Consider the following 24,801-nt stretch of genomic DNA (forward strand, 5'->3'; position numbering starts at 1 on the left):
TGGAGAAAAGGTTTTTTCTTTTTTCTTTTTAATTGCTGCTTCCTCCTCTCAGAGGAGAGGAGCCACTGGGCCTGTCCAGGGCCTGGCATCCCTCTCAGGGATGCCCAACACAAAACAATGCTCCATTGCTTTATGGGGCTGTGCCCTCCCAGCAGATCCCAGCTTGTCTTAAGGATGGCCTCACCAGCCCAAACAATAACAGCTGGCCCTAACATGGAGGCAGGGCCTTCTCAGGGCCTCCAACTGCAGGCTAGAGCAGAGTGTCACCAGCCCTTGGGTCCGGCACTGGGCCTGGGGAGAGGAAAAGGGCAAGGATAGGGAGCTAGGGGTGTGTAGCCTCATTCTGTGCTTCTCAGTGCCACAGTGGGGAATGTCCCACTACTCATATCTGCATGATGGCCTCAATATGCTCCAGCCAGCCTTATCCCTAAAGACTGGGCATGGAGGAAATTCCTCTTGACAATGGGGTTACAGATGAACAAACAGAGGGACAGCCATGGATGGGCCTGAAAGGTTGTGGCTGTTAGGGTTCCCATTCCACATAGAAACACCACCATCAAGAGCCATCAGGGAGAAGCAGCCGAGGCAGCCCCATCCACACTTTCCTCTCATGCCCTCTGCGGGGGTTTCCCAGCCACAGCTCTGTTGAGGAAGGACGCTCTGGTTTCACATGCAATAAACAGCCACTCTCTGGACTTTCATGACATCACATTCCTCATATTCTCAATGATCTCGCCAAGAACAGTTTGTCTCCACAGCCAGAACAAAGTGCAGGACTCAGTGGTGGGCCAAAGGGCAAACTGAAGTGTGTTGGGTGGAAGGAGGAGCTTGATGGGCATGTGATGCCTCACTACAGGAGCTGGGAAGGCACTTATCAAAGAGGAACGACAACCTGGTTCTGTCCATACCAGCCAACGTGAGACCATACATCAAAATGAGTTCCTGTGAACAGTTGTGTGGAAGGAGATGGCTTTCAGAAGGAGGCTTGGACCCATCAGCCCATCCATGCCTGACTGGGACATCCACAAAGCTTTTCACAGTTCTCAGACCTCCTCAGGGGCTCTAGGTGCTGTTGCACATCCTCCTAATGCCTCACTCCACAGAAGCACCCATCTTCTCCACAGCCCCCAACCACCTTCCTCGTGCCACAGGTCCCCTGTCCCATGGTCAACATTATCCCCTCCCTCTCCCACCCCAGTTATGACCTTATTTTGCAGGCAGAAGACTTCAGAAAGGTAAATCTTAGGCTGTTCAGAAGTTGAAGCCAACAGCAAATGCTACCCTTTGCCAGCTATACAGTGAAGGAGCAGATCCCAATTCCCATGGGTCCTGGCATCAATCACAGCATAGAGAGCAGTGGCTCCCCGGGCACTGCTTCCATTTCTGTCCAGGTAATGTGAAGCAGAACTGCAGAGAAGTGACAACAGAAGATGTGTGACTTGGTGTCCTGCTCTCACAATCCCTTCACCAGGATAATCTGAGGGTGATACTGAAGCCTGGAAACAAGAGAGGGAGGTGAAGAACTTGGAAAGAAAAACAGTGCCACACCTGGGGACTGTCTAAAAAAAGGATGTCAGACTCCTCAGCATCTTAATGGAGTTCCAGGTGGGGGAACCAAGACACTTAATGAAAGAGGAGGATTTCTCTGGAAAATCTGATTGAAACACAAGCCCTATGGAAAGCAATACAAAACTGTTGATTTTAATGTGGAATAAGGCTCATGATTCCACAAGTGTATCCAGAAGGCAAACACAAAGATGTTGGATAAGACACATGAGGTCCAGCCAGAAACATTTTTTTATAGAGCTGTTTAGTTTAGCCTGTATGCATACAGGGTAAATATATATGAGTGTGTGCATATGCCTACAAATACATATTTCTACTATATATGTACTTGTAGATGTTTGTGCAGGTGCATGCATGCAAAAGGCATGAGCTCAACAGCCCTGGCCGATGTGCAGCTGGCTGTTTGCATGTGTACAAAGGTGTATGTATACACACAGACTTAACACCAAAGGGGATTTTGCCTGCCTCTCCAGCCCAGGACTTCCTCATCCCTCCTCTCTCGTCTAAACCCTTGGGCAGGAGGATGCTCACATCCCTCAGGGCTGCTCCTTCTCCCGTTCCAGGGCAAAAGGTGGGGGAACTCCATGAGCCTTCTTGGACAGCAAAAACCCTCTCCCACCCTCCTTCTCTGCACAGCATTGCAACATCAGCTGGAGGAAGAGCTCAGCATTCCTCTGAAGTGTCAGCCTAGGCCACAGAATTGCACTCCCAGCACTGCCTGGTGCTGCAGGTTATCGTCACACACCAGTCCTGCCCTGCTCAGACACTTGCTCTCCTAACCCAACCAAATAAAAAAGCCTTTCTTCCTTTATGAAGCTTATAAAACCAACATACACACACACACGTGAGTAGCAGACAAAGGCAACAGAAGCACTACTTACAACAGGAGGGAAGAGAGACGCCATCTCCATGAGATAAAATTTTATTACAAAATATTAGATAGATTAATAGTTGTAGGGGCTGTGTAACAAACAAAAAGCATCACCGGAAAAAAAATAAACCTTCCACCCAAGTTTTCCAGGTCCGATTACTTTTCTCGCTATGCTCATTCTGGGCAGTGAATGATCACGTTCAGCCCACCCAGACGTGCCAAGCAATGCAGTGCTTTCCTATTTACAGCTGTTGTGCTGCTATGATACAAGCTGCCGAAGCTGGGTTTGTTCTGCACAAAGCACAGGAAACCTTGCAGGAAAGAGCCCCCTGGCTCCCAGACCCTCCCCAGTGTCTCCTGTCTGCCCTGGGAAGGGACAGGGTACAGAGAGACCTTCCTCCGGCTCAGTTCCCTATCTCTCCCCTGCTGTTGGCTTTGCTCCTTCAGCATCCCTCCCCTCCTGCCCCAGCTGATTCTGGGGCTCACAGGCAAAGCTGCCTTCAGCCACCGAACACACAGCTGGAGACAGAAATAAAGGAATAAAAGCTGAGATGCACTCTGGTTTTGCTGGGGATTCTTTCAGTATTGCCTTTGCACTGGTAAAATATCTGCATGGCAACATTTTGCACACAGACCAGAGGTGCAAAGATGGACTGGAGTGGGTTATTCATTATGGCACATCTTCCCCAGTCCCCCGTAAAAATAATCTCAAATGCAACAAAAATATAGATGTGTGTCTATGTGAGGATGAGCAGATGCATTTTTTTCTGTAGTGAAAAAAAAAAAAAAAAAGATAATCAGGTAAATTATTTCAAATTCCCCTAAGATTTAAAGCTGCCTGTTGCCTGGATCAGCATTTCTTGTTTGTCAGCATGTGGGTTTTGGGCCCCAGGAGATAGAAATGGAGGCAGCTGTCTGGAGGTTTCTGTCCCCAAAATAAAAGGGGGGAGCAATGAAGTCCCTCTGGGAGAGTGACGGGTGAGGGGTGAGCCCACCACCAGCCCCATGGCACATGCAGTGAGCTGGTCAATCCAGTGCCCTGTAGTTTAACTCGTGTGTTTAGGAGGTTCAGCCCATTTTGCCCTGATTCTGTCCTGAGGGTCTCCAAAAGGAAGCAAGAGGAGAAACCAACAGCACCTGCCCCAGTATGTTGGCTTCTACCACTTGTACACACCAGACCTCAACACACGCAGAGACGCCACAGCCAAGAGGACGAAACGTGGATAAGTCCATTGGCCCCTGTAGCCACTGCTCCCCACCGAGCCATGATGGAAGAGCTAAAGTAAGGACACGAGGACGTGACCATGACCAGAGCTTGGAGCCATCCATGGCTGCAGTTAGCAAAAGATCATTTATGCGCCTGAAGATGCTGCAGTTCAGTTCCTGGTGAGAAAATGCATCCATTCACACGTTCCTTAATTTTGTTCAAGGAAGAATGAAAGAGAAGCTGGGGTGCGGGGACATCAACATTCTGTTGAACGCACCAGGCCCATTATTTGTTCCTGATTTATTTATTACCTCCACAGCTGCCGGTTGAGCTGGCGTGGCCTGGTCCTTGTTCTGCCCACACCTAAGCCCTGGCAGGCTTTGAAGGGGAGCCAACGTGCCCTATGCGTCATGGCACTCGAGGAAGTGGGGGGTGGCACCTTGCAGAGCTTGGGGCAGGAAACCAGTGAGGTAGGTAACATGATCACATTCTGAACAGCAGGATTTATTGGAATTTGTTTTAAAGATGTTTCTTTGGTTCTTCTTCCCCTTTCTTTTGTCTAATGGTGGTGAAACAGCAACAGCCCAGACCCAGCGTGATGGGTGATGTCTGGTTCCTCATGCATGTGGTCAAGGCTTAAGCAGAACCTGCCCTTTGGAGAAAGGCATGGCATGTTCTGGGAAGCCAGAGCTCACAGGTGAGTTCCTTGCTGTCCCCAGCGTGGCTTTGAGACCCACTCTGGTCCCCTCAGGTTCATCTGGAATCACATTTCATCTTGGAAGCAGAAATGCTACGGACGTAACCAGAAAATCTATCCAAGCAGGGCAAATGCCCTGGGTTCAACAGGATACAGCTTCTGCACTGTCCCTTCTGTGAGTATTTCATACTTTCTTCTATGCCCCCACAGAGACTGGGGCTGTCAACCCAAGCAGCCATGGGCTGCAATTCTTTCTCCATGTCATCAGTGCCAATCATGGCCATGAAATGGGGCAGTCCAAGAGGATTTCACAACTGATGGGACACCCTGATCCACCAGCCTTCCCAGCCATCCTTTGACTCCCCAAAGGCACAACCTTGAGAAGGGCAAAACATCCCCAAGAGCTCAAGACGCCAAGGAGAGCTGGTTCCAAGAGACAAATAAATAGCAGGTTTGCTGGAAGAAAGACCTTGCCACCCAAGACCCATAGCCCTGGTGTTACAAGGAGCTTTGTGGCAAGATCAGTCTGTAATTATCATTCTTTTTTAATGGTATCTGTTCTAAAACCAGGAATGGTGGGGGAGGGATTCACCTTCTGTCCTGCCAGTTGATCAAAGCACAGGGTTGTTCCTATGTACAAGTGGAGGAGAGGTTCCCTCGAAGAAGAGTCCCAGCTGCCGTTGGAGACATAGCAATGGAGGTGGTCCCTAGTTCTGGTGCCGCTTCATGTGCAGTGCCAGGTGGTCAGAGCGAGAGAAGCACCGGCCACAGGCCAGGCACTTGAAGGGCTTGGCACCTGTGTGCTTGCGGTAGTGCCGGGTCAGCTCGTCAGAGCGGGCGAAGCGCCAGTCACAGCCATCCCAGGTGCACTTGTAGGGCTTTTCACCTGCAGGGAAGAGCCACAGGTCACCATCAGAATGCAGAGAACAGCACGGCCACCTGCCTGCCCAGCTTGCCCTGCGCCCATCTCCTGCTCCAGTATGGCTAAAAGACACTAGGGGCTGCCCCACTTCAGGACTACAGTGATGATCTGCACTCATAAAGGTCACTGCCATGGGAGGTCAGTACCTCAAGCCCGCTGGATATCAGAGCATTTCTGTGCACAAATCTTCCAGAGCTCTTTTTCTTTTTGACTAAAAAAACAAAAATCGCTATTTTTGCTGCTAATTTGGGATAAGGGGAGCACCATGAGAAAGAAGAGGCTTCTCAGAGCCTTGCATCTTGGAAACCACCACCCAGTTTTCCCAGCCCTGCAGTAGCTGGACGTTGAGTTTTCCTGGGATCATCAGGCATGACATAATGCCTCCTCCCCCCACACACACCTATTCCCCAACCGAAATCAATGGCGTTGTGCAACCCCCTGCCAGCTGGGAACCAGGCTGGAGAAGCCCGTGCCCGCCAGCAGTTCCTGGCCACCGCACTGAACCCTGGCTGCAGCCCTCTCCCTGCTTGGGTGTGGTGCTCTCAAATATTAGCCCTCACTCTTAACAGCCTGAACAAGCAGGCAGAGTTCAGGGAATGTGCTGACTTTCCCGACCTCAAATATTTACTGTTTCATCGGCCAATTGCTGAGCGCACCATCGCGGCATGAAGGCACGCACGCACGCAGCGTGCATGCATGGGCATGTGCACGGTGCTCCGGCACGCTCACCAGCAAACGGCCCGTTCCTCCCCCAGCCCTGCTGCCAGACGGGCTGCGGATTTGGCTGGGAAACAGAAAACACACGGCCGTAGCAAAAGGAGCAGCCTCCAGCACACACCAGACCAAATATTCTAGGGTTGAATGCACAGAGGTGTATCTGGAGGAGATGGGGCACTAAGACGACATCCCGCTCCCCAAAAGGCTCCGCACGGTGTGTTTTTTGATGGGGGGTAAAGGCAGCACTTGCAGTCATACTTGAGGGCAGGTGCAGGGGTCTGTCAGCAATCATGCTGGCATGTGAAAGCGCGATTTGCACTGTGCAACCACAGACATTGTCCCAGGCAGGTGACCTGGCTGGGTCAACCCCACCAAGGCCCTATAGCTTCAAACAATACCAGGTTGAGCTCCAGAATGGAGGGAAAATGCTTTCCATTGTCCCGTGAGCTGGCTCCATCTCCCAGGACAGCACGGCAGGGCAAGCTCAAACAAAGGGCCCGAGCTGGCATTCCCAGCCCTGGGGGGTGGGGAGCAGATTGGTTATATATTTAATCTCACAATGGCACCCAGGAAATGAATGGTGTCTCCAGGAGATGAATACAGCCCAGCCCATGGCAACGGACAAACTGCAAGAAAAGACCTGAGTAATGGTGTGCTCCCACGGTCTTAACCCCCCCTGGCAGAAAGAACAGATGTCAGACACTGAACGCACACACCCTGAGCTTGCCTGCATGTAGCCTTCAACTTTGGGTTCCCATTTTTGGGCAACCATTGGTAGCTCTCTTGTGGCTCAGGTCACTTCCTGGGCCCCCTGCCCTTTCTCCTGCAGCAGGTGAGCTGGAAGATGGCAACCAAGCTTGGTTTCCTGCCTTGTTACTGGGAAACACGGAAAAATGACTGCACTTTATTGGGTTCAAAAACCACCCAAGTTTGCCTGGATACATCTTTATAGCGTGGTTTGTAGGGACAACGTGGGTCTCATATAAGCTGCATCCCTAAGTGGTGCTCCAAAAAGGAGAGGAAAAAGAGAGATTTAATTTTAGAGACAGACCCCTCATGTGGCCCCATGCACAGATCACCGTTGTGACCAAGGTTTATCGGTGCTGGGACAATGTCCTTCCTGCATGTCTGTGCCACCCCTTCCGTGTTGCTCCCTGCCCAGAAATACTGAACCTCATGCACAAAGAAAGTCTTCTGGCCAGCTTGTGGGAAGGGCTGATAAGGTGGAAAAGGAACAGAGCCAAGTACAAGAACTGATTCCCAGCCTCAGGATGGGTTTTGTTCGTTGTTCATAAAAAAGAAAAGTGAACTCTGGGCCAGCTTAATTGCTTTCAGTAAAGATCAGCCCTCCTATAAAAGAGATTTATGAGGGCACTGATGGTTCCTGGACTACCTGGTGATCTGATAAAGTTTCAGGTATAATAAATACCTTAATGAGGAGACCTCTGCTTGAATGCACAAGTGAGCTGGGTCTGCTGCAGGCCAGCTGGCTGTGGTGGGAGCACGGGGACGCCAGCCCTTGCCTCACCTCAGCACCCTCACCCTACAGCCAGAGGACGGCCACTAGGCAGCAAGCAGTCTCATAGAAGAGATGAGCTGACTATGAGCCCAGAAAATGCAGCTTGGGAGCTGTGGACACCTCTTCAGAGGTCAAAGATATGTACCACGTGCCAATAAGCAATTTTTCTGTTGGCTAGGCAGGATCTGAGCTGGCCAGGATTTGTGAGATCAGGAAGGAGGATCCTTCAAGCCACACGTGACAGAGGACTGGGAACACCTCCTCCTCCCAGCCCATTGGGAGAACCTCCTAGGAGTTTCCTGTGTCCCAGACTATCCCTCCAGAAGGCAAGCGAGCTGCATAAAGTTTTCAGAAACCAGTGCAACCATGGGGTTTTTGTTACCATTAGCATCTACAGGCTGTCCTGACAGCCACCCCAGCTCAGGGCTGGCAGGGTTTGCTGGCAGGATTTGGTGCTCTTACCTGTGTGAGTCCTTTGGTGTGCCTTCAGGTGGGAGCTCTTGGTATACACTTTCGTGCAACCTGTGAAAACAGCAAAGACAACCTCCCAGTGAAAAAGGGGCTCTTGTTGGAACAAACCTAGAACATTCATGTTTGGGATTAGGTACAGAGTGGGCCTTGAAAAGCACACCAGTAGCAGGATGCAAATAAGCCTGGACATCTCCATTTTGCTTCAGCAATATCTAAAGACATTGCTTGTTCCCCAGCACAGACCAACACTGACAACTCTCCATCTCTTGCTACACAACCGTGACAGTCATAAGCACTGTGCTGGGAACTACAGGGGATAAAGCCAGACCCCAGCTTTCAGAACTTCCCTGGCCTTCCAGGCAGGATGGAAATATCAGATTCACCACCACAAGTTGCCAGCTGCTGCTTGTCCTGCTGGGCTCCAGAGGCCACTGGTACCACTATGGTAAAGTGAGAGGGAAAGTGGGCTCTGCAACAGACTTAGCAGGCATGGTGAGGCCGGTTCCCAAGAGGCACAAGGTGGGACGTTTTTCAGATTAGCACCACCGATCAGAGAAAGGTTCCCAGCAGAAACACTGTGATTTTGGCAAGAGTTTCAAAAACAAACATCGCTCAGTGAATGACGGCCCATTCTTCCTTTCACCTGGTCTGAAGAAGCTCCTCATGCTGCCTTTACGGCCCTGCTTCATTTAGTTTTGACATGAATACTAAAATATAAATTTGAATTTTTATTACCCTTCTAATCAACATGGTCATATTTTTTCTTTCCATGTTTCCATATCATCTAATAAAACCTTGTGCTACTTCCCCCTCACTTGCAAAGTACAGTTTATTTTCCCAACGCTGGCATTGCCACCAATCTAACACCACACCTGCAGATACTGCAGATACTGTTTGCCATCCTGCAGAGCTCACAGCAGCATCCCTTCCCACTGGACTTTGCAGACATTAAGAGCAGTCATCACTCCAAGTGAGATCGAGTCAAAAAAAGGCCTGAGCTCTTAGGAAGATTTCACTAAAGGCCCCCAGCAATGCACTGTATACCTCTTCCCACCAACAGTCTTCAAGCAGTTTTGGGTTAGACCTTCATTTTCCAAACCTTTCACATGCCAGCAGAACTCTCAGCAGCCCAGGTCCTTGAGCACCACTGCTCGTAAAGGCTCTGGGGCATTACAGTTCCCAATCTCTGCTCCCTTTGTTGGAGACACACACCTGTGCTCAGTCACAGCCTTCCCGCAGAGAGAGGACAGAGAAGCTGAGCACATCCCATGGAGCCCAGTTTAGCTAAAACTTTTTGGTTTTTCAGAAAAAGATGTCTCTAAAAGAAAGAGTGTTCATTCAGTTAAAGGAGAAGCTAGTACTTCTGGCTGGGTCTACCAGCTCCTGATCAGCAAGGACACATGAAAGCCACCATACCCTCCCAGTGGCAAAGCTCCTAACAATGAAAACCAAAATGACTGATCAACACTTTCAGTTCTGGCAGTTCCCTTTATTGTGATGGGCTGTCCCAAGTTCCTTGAGGCCCACAACCCCATTAGCCAAGCAGGAGGGCAAACAGCCAGTTTGTGCAGAGGAAAGCCCACCTGGACATCACCTTGCCCTTCCTCTTTCCCTTCTCAGCTTCCAAGAAAAGCTAACATCTGGCAAAAGGCTGAACGCTCAATAGAGGGAATGCCTTTTTTTTGTTCTTTTTTTTTTTTTGCTGTGGCACAGTCTGTGGAAGTCACAGTACTTGCTTGCAACAGGTGCTTCAGAAAGTGAAGGCCAACCTCTGCATTTCAGCTCCTCTCTATTTGCACTTTTGCCTTGATGGAAACAAGACTGAAACAGGCCAAGCTCTAAGCAGAAATGAGGTGAGCAAGTGCCTAGGGTATGAGCCTGGGAAACAAAATGATCTTTCTTCACCATCTGCAGGATCCTGCTTGGCCCCTTTTGCTAAAGAAGAGGTTAGGGTTGAGGATTCCCCATTCTTTCTCTCCTGTACTCTTGGAGCAGCCAGTCTGGCTTGTAGGAGAGCTGCACCTTGGTAATGTGTCCTGAAGGACATGACTCTGACCAATGCTGACTGAAGCAGAGGAGCAGCCTCCATCCCAGAGCCAAGCTCCATCTACACCACCTCAGTCCTATCTCCCACAGCTGTGAGCAGGAGGCAGAAATTCAGCACACGCTGCTAATCACAAAAATGTGGTGGCAGCTTTCATCAAAACGTCAGAATCATAGAATCACCTAGATGCAATACCTAAGGCCACTGATGGGTATGATTCTTTTCTTTTTGCAAAGGAAGAGAATTTGGGTGCCATAAAGAGACTAAAAATGTTGCTTGTGGAAATCAGTAGATGGTTTGCTACATCTCATGGGAGGATGGGAATGGAAAGTTAGACAGGAGGCATGTTTTTGCCCATGTAGAGTACAGTGGACTCCTAAGGCAGTCAGTTGGTTTTTGGGAGCATCCCCATGCTTGGATAGCACCCTCTGCCTCTCAGAGCCAGGCTTGCTACTGCCAGAGTTGGAAAATAGAAGGGCAGAGAAAATGCATCAATGGGAGCAGAGAGAACCAGCCTCTTCTACTGCCTTGGTGGTGGGAGGACCTTGCTTCCCTGGGGCTTTCCACTCAGTACCATGTCACCTTTCTTCACACAGACAGAGTGATTCTTGGTCAATCTCCAAGCAGCCTGCAGTCTCCCTGTGCCAAGAAGTGATCCCAAAACCAAGACAAAACAGTGAAAATACCTGGGTAATCACAATGGTGGATCCTCCTTTTCTCCAGCTCAGGGTTGTTGCGTCTGTTATATTTGAGGGTCTGCATGACAGTGTGCCCTTGGCAGAGGGTCCCAAGGCTGCTGGGGACTGGAGGGACCTGGGATGACTGGACCAGCTTCAGTCCAAAAGTAGCTTCATAGGATGGTGGGGGAGAGATGGTGTTGATGAGCTCTGGTTGATTTTCTGGGCTGCCAGGCTGCGAGTTGGGGGGTGAAGGTGGCAGGTTCACCCCTGGCACAGAATAGAACTGCCCTGAGATATTGAAGTTTTCCTGTCCTTGGGAGACATGTGGGTACTGCTTAACTGGCCCTCCAGCCTGGACATGTCTGTGAAGCACACTGGACATGGCGTTACCTGTGGACATGGTGACACCACTGAGGCTGTTGATGGCTGTGGTGCTGTTTGAGGAGGGCGTCAGGTTGGTAAGATCAGCGTTGCCGTTGCCAAGAGGCATCTGGTAAAACTGGGCTTGCTGTGAACTGCTGGATAGCGAGATATCAGAAGGCATCTCCTGCTTGATGAAGATGTTGCTGACTGCCACTGACTGGGGCATGCTAAAGACACTGGTGAAGTCAGGCAGGGTCTGTGTGGAGCCTGATGTGGAAGAGCAGGGCTGGGAGAAGCTGGTGCCAGGTTCCGTCTTGATCTGCGTGAATGGCGTCATGGGTTTGGGGGATCGGTAAAGTCCAGTCCGTAAGTGCGTGGTGTCGGGCAGGATGACATTGATGTTCACGCTGTAAGGCGTGGAAGTCGGTTTCTCCGTTGAGAAAAACTCATCTACCACTGAGGCACTCTCCCGGCGGTATTTCTTGTCTGGTATCATGGGGATGGGTGGCATCTGGTTGGAGAGGTACTTATCCATTTCAGAACGTCCCTGGGGTGAAAAATACAGGGAACAGAATTTGTGAAGAGCAAGCTTTATAGGAGTTCAGTGTTCAACGTGTACTAGAGGGGAACCAGGGGAGCTACAAGCCCACGTATCAGGTGTTGCAGCAATCAGCTTCGCTCTCTGACTCCCAGAGATGATGTCACCCTGTCCTCTGTCCCACTTCCCTCCTACCTACCTGCAGTGGTACCAAAGGCTGAGCAAGGCCAAGGGTGCTGTCGTGAAAGAAGTTCATGTTGATAATGATGAGGCTGGAGATATTCAAAACCTGCCTGGACACTTTCCTATATAACCTACTCCGAGTAACTTGCTTTAGCAGGGTGGCTGAACTAGATGATCTCCAGAGGTCCCTTCCAACCCTTCCAACTGTGATTTAGCACAGTTCTTTGGTCCCACAAATGACAGCATCAAGTACTAGACATGGGATAAAACATGGAGCTCTGCCCAAGTCAGCCTGGATGTGTTTGCAGTAGCTCACCCTAGACACGTTGACTCCGGCCTGCTTTAAACTCAGCAACCTGAGACATCCTTATTTTACTCTAGGGTGGACAATTTTGAGAAAATTAATTGAGACAATTAATCGAGAGCAATTTTGGCAGCAGCGCTAGAAACCTAAGAGATGTTGGCAGAAATTTCATGTGACCGTGAGCCTAAAATGGAAACTGCCAGGCATGCTGTTGCTGCCTTCTCTTGGTAAAATGACTCAGCCCTTGGCCAACCTCTGGTCGAGTTGTACAGCCCTGGATTACCAGGCTAACAGAACCTATAGCTCAGCCACTGCTTGTCAGAGTTCATGCCTGATGCAGCATCCCACTGGATCCAGGCCCAATAATTCTGCAACCTGATGGAGCAACCCACTAGGAAACTCATCCCCTGGCATTTGATGACTCAACTTTCTGCTCTTTGTGGTTAAATACACAAGCACTAATGCTCTTCTATAAAGCTACAGCCTTTAAATATGTGGTTATCCCTGTGTCAAGCTGATTGCAAAGCCCTCATAGACTCATTGATATGTAGAGGAGCTGGCAAAACTGCAGGGCTTCCCTGGCAGAACCTACAATGCACTTGAGGAGTGCAGGCTGCTCCCATCCCACACCCATTGTGCTTGAGCCGAGGGCTGTGCCGCTGTGAACTATGCCACCAGGCCAAAGTCATCTCTGCTGTAAGTTCATTGCTTTTATCAAAGCTGGACAGGATCCAAGGTACTTTCCTCGCCCTTTCCAGTGAAACACATCACCTGTGCTTCCAGAGAATTCAAAGAGCTTTGCACCTCTGCAAGTCACAATGGCAATGCACGACTAAGCTGGCTTCCACCCAAACACAAGTACATGCCACCAATACATCCTCTTCTGCATGAGTGGAAGCTCAGAGCAGAGGACCCATCCTTGGGCGCTGTTCCAAAATCCTGGCCCCTTCTCTGCCCCCCCGCAACACCCAGTATGGGAGAGCCACGCCACACAGAGAGCTGAGCCCTGGGTGCTGCTTGTGCGCCCACCCTGGCACCAAACTGGACCCCTGGGTGGGACCGGAGGCTCCAGATGCCGCACATACCTGAGCGATGAAACGGCCCCACTTGCTGGGGGAGTGAAGCAGGGGGAAGGCGCTGGATGCCTTTTACTTCTGCCCTTCCCTTATCTCCGGTATTTGAGTTTCTCACCTTCAGTTCCCAGGAAAGGTCTCCCCCCCACACTCAAATAGGTTCTTATGCAGCGGGTGGCCAGGCAGGTATATTCGGTGGAGAAAGGGCTCTAAGTTTGGATCCCAGGCTGCATTGTCACTAAGAGACCATCCATCTGTCCAACTGCTGTCACTGCCTTCCCCTGCCCAGTGTCTCCCCTCCCTCTCTCCTCACCTCTACCTGCAGGTCAAGGTGTGCTTGGTCCCACTCCATGGAGTCTCATAAATCCACTTCTGATCCTAGGCAGCCCCAGGGGAAAGCTAGGGCACAACTTCTCAGAAGAGCAGAGCAATCGTCTTTGATGGGACAGGGAAGACTTTCAGCCCTGTCCTTGGCTGCAGAATCACTGCGGGGGTGGAGGTCCCACCCTACTGGAACTTAGATCATCACTATGATGCCGGTGATGCTCTAGAACATGCAGGACCCCAGAGGTGTCCTCAGAAGAGCCGCTTGATTTGTTTGTGGCCCAGGAAAACCTAGCAACACTAGGCAGCTCCTTGCTTGCTGGGCATTGAGCAAATACTTAACACCAAACCATTCACCTAAGCACCTCCCACCTAACACTTTACCCCAAAACCACCCTTCATTCCACAGCTGACACAAGAGCTGGGATGACTACATGCAGGGATGCCTTCTTGTCATGCCTGGGTGGGATCCAACTCAAGAATCCCAAATGCAGGCATCTCCTTCTAGATGCTGCTTACACTGCTTTTCACAATGGGGGAGACAGCCTCACTGTCACCCAGATGGCTAGCACGGATAGAGGCACCATAGGCAGGGGGAATGCACCCCTGCTAGTGGCAGGACCTCAAGGAAGGAGTAAGGAGATGCCACCACGTCCTTACCACTTTGTTCTGAATAGGCTGCTGGATGGCCTGCACTGGGGTGGGGGATCTCTTACAGGTACCTCTTACAAACAGGGGCAGAAACAAGCAGAGAGAGAAAGAAGGAAAGCTCTTCACCTCGAGAGTGAGTGGCATCCGCTGTTCCATCCTCATGGGGTGCAGCTGTGGAACAGACAGGGCTGTGTTAGTGGAAAGGTCCTCCTGAAGCCAGCCCACCTCCCGCACCTCTGCATATTGCACCCTTGCAGCCCCAGCCAGCACCCCCAGGACATGCATTTCAGAGGCTGATGGAGAAACAAGCAGGGCTGTAGGGACAATGAGTAGAAACCTGCCTCCTAAACTGTTCTCTCTAGTACCCTATTTCCATTGGGGTTTCACCAGTGGTTCTCTTCAGAGGTTACCCAGAGCTGGGGAGCCATCCTGAGCAGCTGGGAGAACCTCCATTTTCCTCCAGCCTGGAGGTGGGAACACAGCCATGATACTGCCCTCCCTCTATTCACCAACAGCAATGTTTTTTTGGCTTGCTTTCCTCTTCAGAATCACAGGCAAGGGGAGGAGGGGCAAACCTGGTTCCCAGCTCATGCAATCACGCTCTGTTTTTGTCTTAATCCTCGCCAAGGGGTGGAGAGGGCCCTGACACTGTGTGTGCGGGATCAACAACAGCCTACAGCCCACTTTCACTCCACACCCTTCTCTCGCAGCTGCTGCTGCCTCTCAGTGTGCCATGCTTCTCCTCCACTAGCATTCACCCTAACCACGAGGTTTCTCCAGGATTGTGGTAAAGCCTCATCTCCTCACCGTAGGAGCATAGGTGGACGTTTAATAGGCTGGACAGGCACAGCAGCAAGGGATGGAAACCAGAATAGGCTTCACTCTGTCTCAAAGCAATCCCGCAAAACCAACTCAACTAAGTTTTCCCACCTGTGAGGTGTACATATTCTGAGAGCTGCATCCAAATGGAAGATGTTTCTTGCAGGTTGATGACAGACCACAAAACCATGTGGCCTTGATAGGACAGGTGCTAAAAGAGCTGGGGACATAAGATCTGCCACCGCTGGAGGGTTGCTGGTCCCACGGGCTGACTGGAAGCATGAACAGATGCTTCATGGTGAAGCCTCTGGGATAGAGCTATGATGGTTTTTGGGGATTTGCGTCCCATCACCTGCAAGAAACAGCTTCAATACCACATGCACAGTTCAGCCAAGCTCCTGGGAGGGCAGCTGAGGACTCTGCAGTGGCTCACATGAGGCAGGAATGACCAGAAATACTTAGCCTGTTCCATCCTCCCCATCTGACAGGCACAGGCAGAAAATTAACTATTTTCTTGCCTCTTTGAGAACTAAGCCAATCACACAGCCACAGCGCTCAGTGCACCTCAATACTGCAAGAGCCATCCCACTCTGGCTCTATGGAGAAAGACCATGGAGAAAGACTACACAGGGCCTTACAGATGAAGGCCCAGCAACTTTTTGGAGGGCTCAGTGATCCAGTTTCCCTTGTAAGCATTAGTAATGGCATTGCTGCAGATGAGGATGAGACACAGGGTCAGGAGATGGGCATGCCCCAGGCTTCACTGACTGCACCGACAACGGTGCCAGGAGTCATGGGTCACTAGCTCCAGCAAAACCCGAGCCAATGGGAAACAGAGCCAAAGCAGACATCAACAAAACCTCCATGCTTCAGAGGCATCTCCTCCAAACCGAGATTTTCAGTTTGGCCAGGAAGGGAATAGTTTTCAGTGCAATAAAAATGCTGAATTTCTGCATTTTCCCCTCAAAGTCACAGTATCTATTTCTGACCATATAGGATGGTCTTTTCGACCTGCCAGCGGAAAGAAAGCAAAAACCCATGCAGGCAGAGGGAAGGGGCCCCCCACTCTTCTTCTCTCCCTCAAATGGATGCTCCTGCGGCCAGCAAACAGACCCAAGTCCTCCCACTCTGCCAACCACCGACTTCCAACTTCCTGCAGGAGTCTCCTGCCTTGGAGATCCCCATCTCTCATCTCAATCCCATCTGAAGCAGGCTGAGTAGTTATCAGGACACTGATCAATAAACGCAGAGCCCCAGACAAACATTTCTTGGCAGGACGCACAAAAATGGGAGCTTGAGCCAACCAGGCCATTTTGCCAGCGATTAACCAGGAGCATCGTTAAAAAGGTGCGAGGCACAGCCAGCTGACCAGGCAGGAGGTGAGACATGTCTTTCCCATGATTAAATGCTTTCTAATCTGAAGTTGATAAATAACAAACTGCCATAGAAACATCAAATGTGGTCACCACAGAGGAACAAGGAGAGAAATCGATGTTTGCTAAACAGGCAACGAGCTCATGAAGTTGGCAGAGAAAGCAGCTGGGGGGGAGGGGAGGAGGGAAGAAGCAAAGAGTTCCTTCATTTTTTGGCATCCTCCAGCCCTCTTGGCCTCAGCCCCCTCCTGCTCTGCAAAGTGACGACCCTGAACCCCTTGCCCACTCCCCAACTGGGGGGGGACCTCCCCAAGCATTCATGGGACAAGGGCAACGATGGCCTGGCTGTGGGATTATGTAGTGCAGTCTGTTTCTCCTGCCTGCACCTGCATGAAACTCCAGCCTCCAAGGGAATCGGCAAACAATGGGGAGGATAATCATCAATCAAAAGCCATGGCAAGTACCTGGCAGTGCCCCTTTAAAGGGACACGTTATAAATAGACCGTATTTATATACAGATTTGGTTCAATATCAGCATTTATTGTCTCCCTAGTTAAATATTGACTTGGGTAAATATTTGTTTCTCTGATCATTTGGTTTTGATATTGACCTCGATCAACGTTATTTTCTGTTTGTTCCTCAAGTCTTCTGGAACTCTCTGCAAAACAGGATTAGTAGAGAAAGCCCCAGGACTCTTCCTTTCAAGTTCACAGGGCCTAATGCCTAGCTGCTGCAAACAGCCCAGCACGACTGCAGGCAGCAAAGCCAAAGCCTGGTCATAGCTAAGTGGGTGCCACAGGTGGGCTCCTCTGATTGCTCCATCCCAAAGAGGTGAGGAGCAACTCCTAGAGGTAGCACTGCCCCTAGAGCATTCAGCATTAGGTGCAATGGGGCAAGATTCATCTTCACGAGCTTGGGCCACCTGGAAAGCGAGCATCTAAGCTGAAGTCTCTGTGCAAGCTCTTTCTGGAGCCTGTGGAGATGGCTGCCAGAGGTGATCTGCCCCACCAGCTTCCAATTTTGAAATTTCACACCTTTCCATTTGCAAGAGCACCACTGTGAGCACGACGAGGCCACAGGGATGCACCCTTTTCCCAGATTTTGGAGCTGCAGCTCAGCCACACTGCCTTGGAGGGTTATTCCGGAGCTCTGTTCTGCCCTTGCAGTTGAACTACCTGAGTTAATTATCACCTCTTGGAACCGAGGGATTTTCTTAAGCCCAAGATTTGCCATCGAGGCAGATGTGGCCAGATGGCCTCCGGCTGAGCCAATAGGCAGCAGTGTTTCCAGCAGGCTTGCTGACTCTGTTTGCTATTCCTTTCTTCCAACGACTGATAAGGACTCGCTGAAAGGCAGTCTACCTTGGTTATTTATCACAGAGACCATGCCACCACAGTCAGTGATCCCAAAGGCCAGAGAAAGCAGAACACCGTCATCTAGCTCCAAGGTCAAGTACCCAGAAGAGGGCCAGTTTGGAGCAGCCAAGCTTCAGGGGGCTTTAAGAACACGAGCAGAAATCTTTCCAAACACAATGGCTTAAATGAAGTGAAAAATATCTATGATCGACCTTAGAGGAAGCTCTGGCCCTGCTGCACCATCTCTAGGCCTTACTGAACACCAAAGCCACCTGGTCCACCTAGCCTTAGACAGATCTAGGTTGGGATGAGAGGTCTCACGTCAGTAGTAGAGTAACCCCACATTGATTTTCCCTTTCCCAGACATACCAAGCACAAAACAATTGCCTGCATGGAGCCTGAGAGTGGGTAGGAAAGAGGGGCAGCTCCCTCCTCACCCACTGCTCCCTACTCTGCCCTGGCAGAAGGACAGCCCTCTGAAACTGTGTCTTCATGGGAGGGGATGACATGAGGACACCTTCTTGAAAAGTGAGTCATGCCTTTGTATGCAGTTTTCTCTTTCCAAAGCGCTGTTGCTCAGCAGAGTCTGGGGCCAAGCCCATCAAAGCCAACTGGAGGTTTTCCATCAACCTAAGTGGGCACACATTGCTGGAGGCTGCACTGGATAGACTTTGGTATGGATGCTTTTCTGGAAAGATCAATGATACAATGCTATTTCAAATCCTGGAAGATCAGCCCCAGGCAAAACACGCAGTTCAAATGTTCCCCCAATTAAGGCATACAGCCAAAAGTTGACCTCCAAGAGCCACACAGCCCCTGCTGCTCTCTTCAGCTAGAAGCTGGCCCACCTGCAGCACCATTTCTCCATCCTGGTTGCAGACTCTGTTCCAGCACTTCCTCTCTTCCAAATCTGACTAGATGGAAGCACTCAAATGTTCCTAAAAAATGGCCCAGACAAATTTATCCACCCATTTCTAGCTACTGCATGGCTAGTGGGCACTAGGCTAGTTCTTGAGCTCTCCAGCAGGTCCTGAACCAATGATGGGAGAGGCTGTTAGTGCTCACAGGGAGCTTCCTCCAGCCAGATTATGGGTGGGATTCATTCCACCTCACTCAAACCATCAGAAAGCTCATACTCATCACCCAGCCTCTTCCAATCAGAAGAAAAGATGCACATTCCCAGGGCAAGGTCTGACAAAGGCAGAATGAGTCATCTGCTGCTTGCTGAGGCTTGTGAAGTCCTCCTGGCAATCAGCAAGTGATAAGACAGGCCAAAAAGCTTGTTCTTCCTCGTACAATGAGCGAAGCAGACCCAATACCCCATGCACGTCTGGGAGAAGCAAGGTCAGGTTTCATGTGCAGACAGAAATCCCACCATCTCTGCAGCTTTCAACTTCCTCGCCAAACCAGTTAGCAAAACAAAACAAACCCTAAGGCATGTAGAAACATTGTATTCGAGTGAGTAGGTCTTTGGGCCAACTTTTTTCTGGGCTTGCACAGCACCTAGCGTGTCACAAGGCCAAGTAAACACTGCCAGTATCATCACAGCGGACTGAGAGGACACTTAGTGCAGCCCTTTCTGGTGTGCACACTGCCCTACACATTTTGTGGCATCCATGCTGCCAGCTGGGTCCTCAAGCAGCAATCCTCAGAGAGTGTCCTCCAGCTTCCTTCCCTCAGAATAAACCCTCTTCTTCCACATTTTCCACGCATAGAAAGGAATAGCCAATTGCTCTAATTAAGGGCGACTGATCAGGGCACAGGCTGACAGGCCGCATGGAGAAGGGTGCTGAGCCCTGGAGAAGCTCCAGCAGGAGCGTTTCATAGAATGGGGCTTGCCAGGCCCTGGAAAACATGAGGTGATATCCCATGTTGATGTTGAGATGACATCAAACAGCCAGTCAAGCTAATGATCTCCCAAAAGGATGATGCAGAGCCACCAAAATACCAAACACTGAAGATGCTCACAATGAAACGCTCTGCTATGAAGTAACAACAGATTGGACAGTCAGAAAGGAGTGACTGAATTTTTCCATTTTGTTTAACAGATTTGAGTCATTTCCATCCTATTAGTGAACACCATCAAACCTTGCATTCTTTGCAGGGGTTTTCAGTGAAAGCATTAACCCACCCCTCCCTTTGTTTAGCTCCCTCTGCTAGCAAAAAAAAATGATGTATAGGCAAGGATGCTAAGAAGGGCTGGGCTGGCTGGTGAACAGGCATCTGCATTTTTGTGAAACAAATTGCCTCAGATATGACAGGGGTGATAGTGGATGGACAACAGACTACACTCCTACAAGAAAGAAGGAGCCACGTTTTTGGAGGCTGGAGGATCTGACCTGACTCTAATGAGACCGACCTCTTGCCATTCTCCTGCTAGTACTGGAAATACTACAAGGAGCAAGGTCATTAAATACATCTGAATACTTGCAAATCCTGTCCTTGGTGGAAATTCGAAGGTCTCTCATCACATTAAAAAAAAGAAATTAAAAAATAATTTTCAAAGAATTCTCCAAGCATTTCTGAACTTAATGAAAGAATCTTTGTTTGAGTTTCAATCTAAGCTTGGAGGGGCTGAGCCTCTTTGATGTGGGAAACAGCCCATGGGGTTTTTTTGAGAGTTTTCATGCTAGCTCAAGTTCTGAGAACATCTGAATTGTAAACACTGGTTATCCAATCCCCAAACACCAACAGTACCCTGTGACTCACCCAATTCACCAATGGAGCACAAGGAAAGCAAATATTCTAATCAAGGGGCTCAGCTAACAAGACGGTGGTAAGTGCGATTATTTGCAGTGGATGGGTTAGATAAAGGAGCTCACTGGACCAGGGAACAAAGTAGCGTAGGTAGCTGACCAAACAGGTTTGTGAGAGGAAACTTGGTAGTGGATGATGCACCGGTCAAAAATGAGCTGCCCTAAACTTTCGTGAGTAATTCCAACCTACGTGTGCCTCCCACAGCCATTCAGGAAGAGTGATAAAGGGAAATCCGTTGCATTTATTACGAGTCGGAGTCCCCTGCTCGCTCCCTCCCTCCCCTACCCGCCTTTTTAGTGGTCAGAGACAAGCAAACACCTTTTCCTGGCTGATTTGCAACCTCCCTCATTCCGGGAAACAGCAGCAGGGAAGACAGCAGCACACCTGCAGCCCCCCTGGCTGCATCCCCTCCTGCAGCCGCCCGCCGAGCGCAGCGTCCCGGCGGAACAATCGCCCTTTGTGCCACGTGCACAAAGCCACTGTGCTCCCACAGCTCAAAATTCAGCCAAGCTGCTTCGTCCCACACCTCACCACCAGGGAGTCTGTGCGTCTGGAGGATGCAGCAAAATTAAACCATAGTGGTAATGGCTAAACTGAGCCCACCACCAACCTGACAGGTCTCCTTGCGGGGACGTGGGGATGAGCCCATCCTCTTTGCAGACGCCAGCTCAGTTCCCTGCAGCCCTGCAGACACCTGCCAGGCACAGAGACCACCAGACGTGCAGACCTGCAGGCTGGTCCTGGAGGCTGTGGGCTCCAGTTGATCCCAACACAATGACTCCACTCCCCTCTAAGCACCCATCACCCCAGTTCCAAGCATGCTGTGCAGGGCGCTGGGTCACTGAAGAACAGGAAAGCACATCCCTGGTCCTCACAAGACCCACTAGAGAAAAGGGAGGCAATCAAAGAATATCCCAAAGTTGAAGGGGACTCACAGTGACCATTGAGTCCAACCCCTCACTCCACACAGAACCACCCAATACCCAAACCCAATTTGGAGTTTGAGAGTGATGTTCCTTGAACTCCGGCCGTGCCCATTGCCCTGAGGATGTTCCATGCCATTGTCCTCTGGGGCAGACCCATTCCCTGACCCCCTGCCCTTCCCCTCACACAGCTCCATCCCATTTCCTTAGGCCCCACTGCTCTCACAGACAGCAAAGCTCAGCGCTGCCCTCTGCTCCCTATGAGAGCTGCAGCTGCCCTAAGGACTCTGCTCTACTCCTCTGGTCTGGACCCAACAGACCCAGGGACCATCACACACCGTGCCCTCCAGGCCCTTCCTCATCTCTGTAGCCCTCCTTTAGATGCTCTCTGATAGTTTTATGTGCTTCTTATCTTGTGGCACTCAAACCTCGTGTTGAGGACACACCACTGCAGAGCAAAGTGGGACAATCCCTTCCTTCGCCTGGTGGCAGTGCTGCCTCTGTACAACCCAGGGCACGGTTGGCCGTGTTAGCAACCAGGGCATGCAGTCATGGCAGGAGACAGGCTGTGTTTTCTCTGTTCTCTCTTCACAACCACTTCTACATTGGGTCCTGATCTCACCCAGTGTTGCAGCAGGCCCAAGTGATCCTCCAGCACCAGCTCTGCAAGATCTGCAACCAGCGTGACCCTTTGAATCACCACAGCCATCCTCAAATCCTACAACAGGACTCCCCTGTCAGGCCCCATTCTCCCCTGTTTTAGCAATCCAGCCATAGTAATGAGCCCCCGCAGCACCTTGTGCTGCTCACCAGCTGCAGGAAAGCACACTAGGAGCCAGCTCCTGTCCCACATGCTTGGCAGGGACCAAGGGACACACCACCACCATCATGCTCCTGGCCATACAGAACCATCCCCAGGGTCACAGAGACCTGTTCTCATGGCTTCCACCAGCTCTCACAGGAGAGCAGAGGGTTTGCACCACATAAGACAACACTTGCACCCAAGGAATGAAGGTGGAAAGCCGTGGGTGGCTCCAAGAGGCTCAGGGCACTCAGCAGCAAGGTCACTCAGCTGCCCAGAGAGCAAACGCAGCTCAGAGGGATGCAGCCCCCTCTCTGGCAGCAGCCAGCCGTGGGGGTGCCGCAGTGGGAAAGTCTCCTTCTCCCCTGGAACACCTCCCCGAATGCACCTTGGGTTTGTTTATTTTCCTTCTCTCTCTCCCTTCTAGTACCAGCCTCTTGAGATTTAAAGGGAAAAATTCTTTTTGGTCAATCCAGTCGAAACTGGAATGGGAAAACATTTCTATCTCCTTTCTTTTCGCTTTGTAATTTGGGTCATAGTAGCTGGCAAGGCTGAGAAAAGGGCCAAAATAAGTGCAAACTCCATGAATGCCTGATTTCCTCCCAACACGGATCAAATAATGTTTCCACCAGCAAAGAGCTGCCCCCCTCCCCTTGTTAGAGCAGCGACTTGTGGAGTGGGGAAGAGGACTGAGATAAGGAGACTGCGGTGGGCAGGCTCCGGGGGGCACTGGGACACGCTGTGGGGCCAGAGCAGTGATGGGTCACAGCCTTGTCCAGCACCACCAATAGCCAGTCCCGTCCTGGCAAGCCATGGCAGAGGGCAGAGCGGGACGAGGTGCCCCCATGGGGCAGCCATGGGGCTGGGAGCCGCCCTCCCGCCACCTCGCGGGGCCCCGCTCACAGCAGCACTGGGAACACGGGGATCATCAGCCATGGCCCCGCTCGCCCCGCGTGTCTGGGGAAAGAGGCCGGAACAGCAGCTCCCACTTGATTCCCATTGGGAAGGACGGCCTTGTGGCAGGGAGAAGCCCTGGCACCCTAAATCCTGGTCTTTATCCCCAGAATGCGTGGGGGAAAAACACTGGGCTGGGGAATTTTCAGGTGCATTCTTTTCCTTCCATGAGGCAGAAATAACATTAATAATCATAAAAATGCTCCCCTTGCACCATGCAATCCCAGTGTCTGTGGTGTCCCCAAAGACGCGGGGCCCTGGGTGCTCCCTGCAGCGAGCAAAACCCATTCCAGGAGCAGAGCTCTGCTCCAAAACTCCAAAACAGAAGCACAGAGAAATGCAAAGAAGGGAAGGAGAAAAATATGAAACCAAACACGGCCGGGAGAAAGAGCCACAGAGGGGAAAGGATGAGCGGGCAAAGCGGTTGAGGTGCCAAAAAGCAAGAGAAAAAGCAGAATCAAACCACATATAAATTGAACAAAACAGAATTAAAGCAAATGCACGCAGCTATCGGTCTTCAGCTGGAGGCTGTAGCAGCCTTCCGGGGGCCTCCACCTTACCTGTGCCAGGTCAGGAGGGTTGTCCGGGGCCCTAGCAGGCGGTTTGATGTCCTCAAAGACGGAGGTGTCCTCGCCAGGCTCCCCCGACATGGTGACGGGCTTCAGCGGGGTGAACGCTGAGGAGTCGTCGGGGAGCGGGGCGCGCAGCACCAGCCCGCTGCTCATCCCTGTGTGCGTCCACTGCCAGGGACGGAGCTGGGGGAGAGGGAAACGGAGAGAAGAAAAGGGGTGGATGGGAAATGGGGGAAAGGTGGGAAGGGGGGAAGAGGAAAGGGGAGAAAAGGGGGGCGGAAGGGAAAGAAAGAGAAAAAAGGGGAAAAGGTGGAAAAAAAAGAGAAAAAGATGAGAAGGGAGAAAAAGGGAGAGAAAGGGGGGAAATGATAAAAAGGGGGGAAACAAAGGGAAAATATATATAACGACGGAACAATACAAAAGGAAAAGAAAGGTAAAAAAAAATAAATAAAAGGGGAAGAAATGGGGAATAGTACAATTTTTTTTTTTTTTTTAGAAAAGGGGGTTGGGAATAGAAGGCGAAAAAAAAAGGGAAGGAAGGGTGGGGAAGGAGAAGACGCCGGCAGTGCGGCCCCGGAGCTGGCTGGGAGCCGGGTGCCGGGGAAGGCTTTACCTGGGCTCGGAGGAGGATCGCCGACCTGCAGCGCGGTGAGGCCGGGCCGGGCCGGGCCGGGCCAATCAGGCCCCGCCGCGGCCCCGCTGCCGGCCCCGGGCGGATAAAAGCGGCCTCGGGGCGCGCCCCGCTCCGCTCGGTCCCGCGGGGACCCGGCACGGGACGGCGGCCGCGGGCTGGGCGGTCGGGGTGCGCTGTGCCTGGGGGGCTCCGCGTGGGGCAGGGGTCCTCCTTCCTCAGCGCTCGGCCGCGGAGAGGGAAAGCGAGTGGGTGAGGGGGGAAGGAGTTCACTTCATTTTTCCCTCGTGTTGTTCGAAGTTTTAAAAGACTTCTTGAAAAAGTTTTAAAAGCGCGAGCGTGAGGGCACAGAGGTTTCCTCCTGAGCTCTGATGGACAGACCAAGCAATCACACCCAGGATTTTTTGCAATGATGCCTTGTTTGGTTTGGTGTTTTATGTTTTGTTTTTTTTTGCAGCTGTGCCCAGTTCACGTTTTTTCTTTTT

General features: G+C 51.1%; 1 protein-coding gene across 1 annotated transcript; it reads right to left on the reverse strand.

Moving 5' to 3' along the window:
- Positions 1-2,489: 2,489 nt before the first annotated feature.
- LOC125699803 (Krueppel-like factor 5) lies at positions 2,490-24,355 on the reverse strand. The gene is made up of 6 exons (XM_048959726.1): positions 24,299-24,355; positions 23,674-23,868; positions 14,257-14,301; positions 10,701-11,604; positions 7,962-8,021; positions 2,490-5,227 (listed from the first exon to the last, which is right to left on the reverse strand). Exons 2-6 carry the CDS (start codon positions 23,836-23,838, stop codon positions 5,049-5,051), a joined length of 1,353 nt encoding a protein of 450 aa, XP_048815683.1. The 5' UTR covers positions 23,839-23,868; positions 24,299-24,355; the 3' UTR covers positions 2,490-5,048.
- Positions 24,356-24,801: the final 446 nt, after the last annotated feature.

This window comes from Lagopus muta, chromosome 13, assembly GCF_023343835.1.
Source record: "Lagopus muta isolate bLagMut1 chromosome 13, bLagMut1 primary, whole genome shotgun sequence".
NCBI lineage: Eukaryota > Metazoa > Chordata > Aves > Galliformes > Phasianidae > Lagopus > Lagopus muta.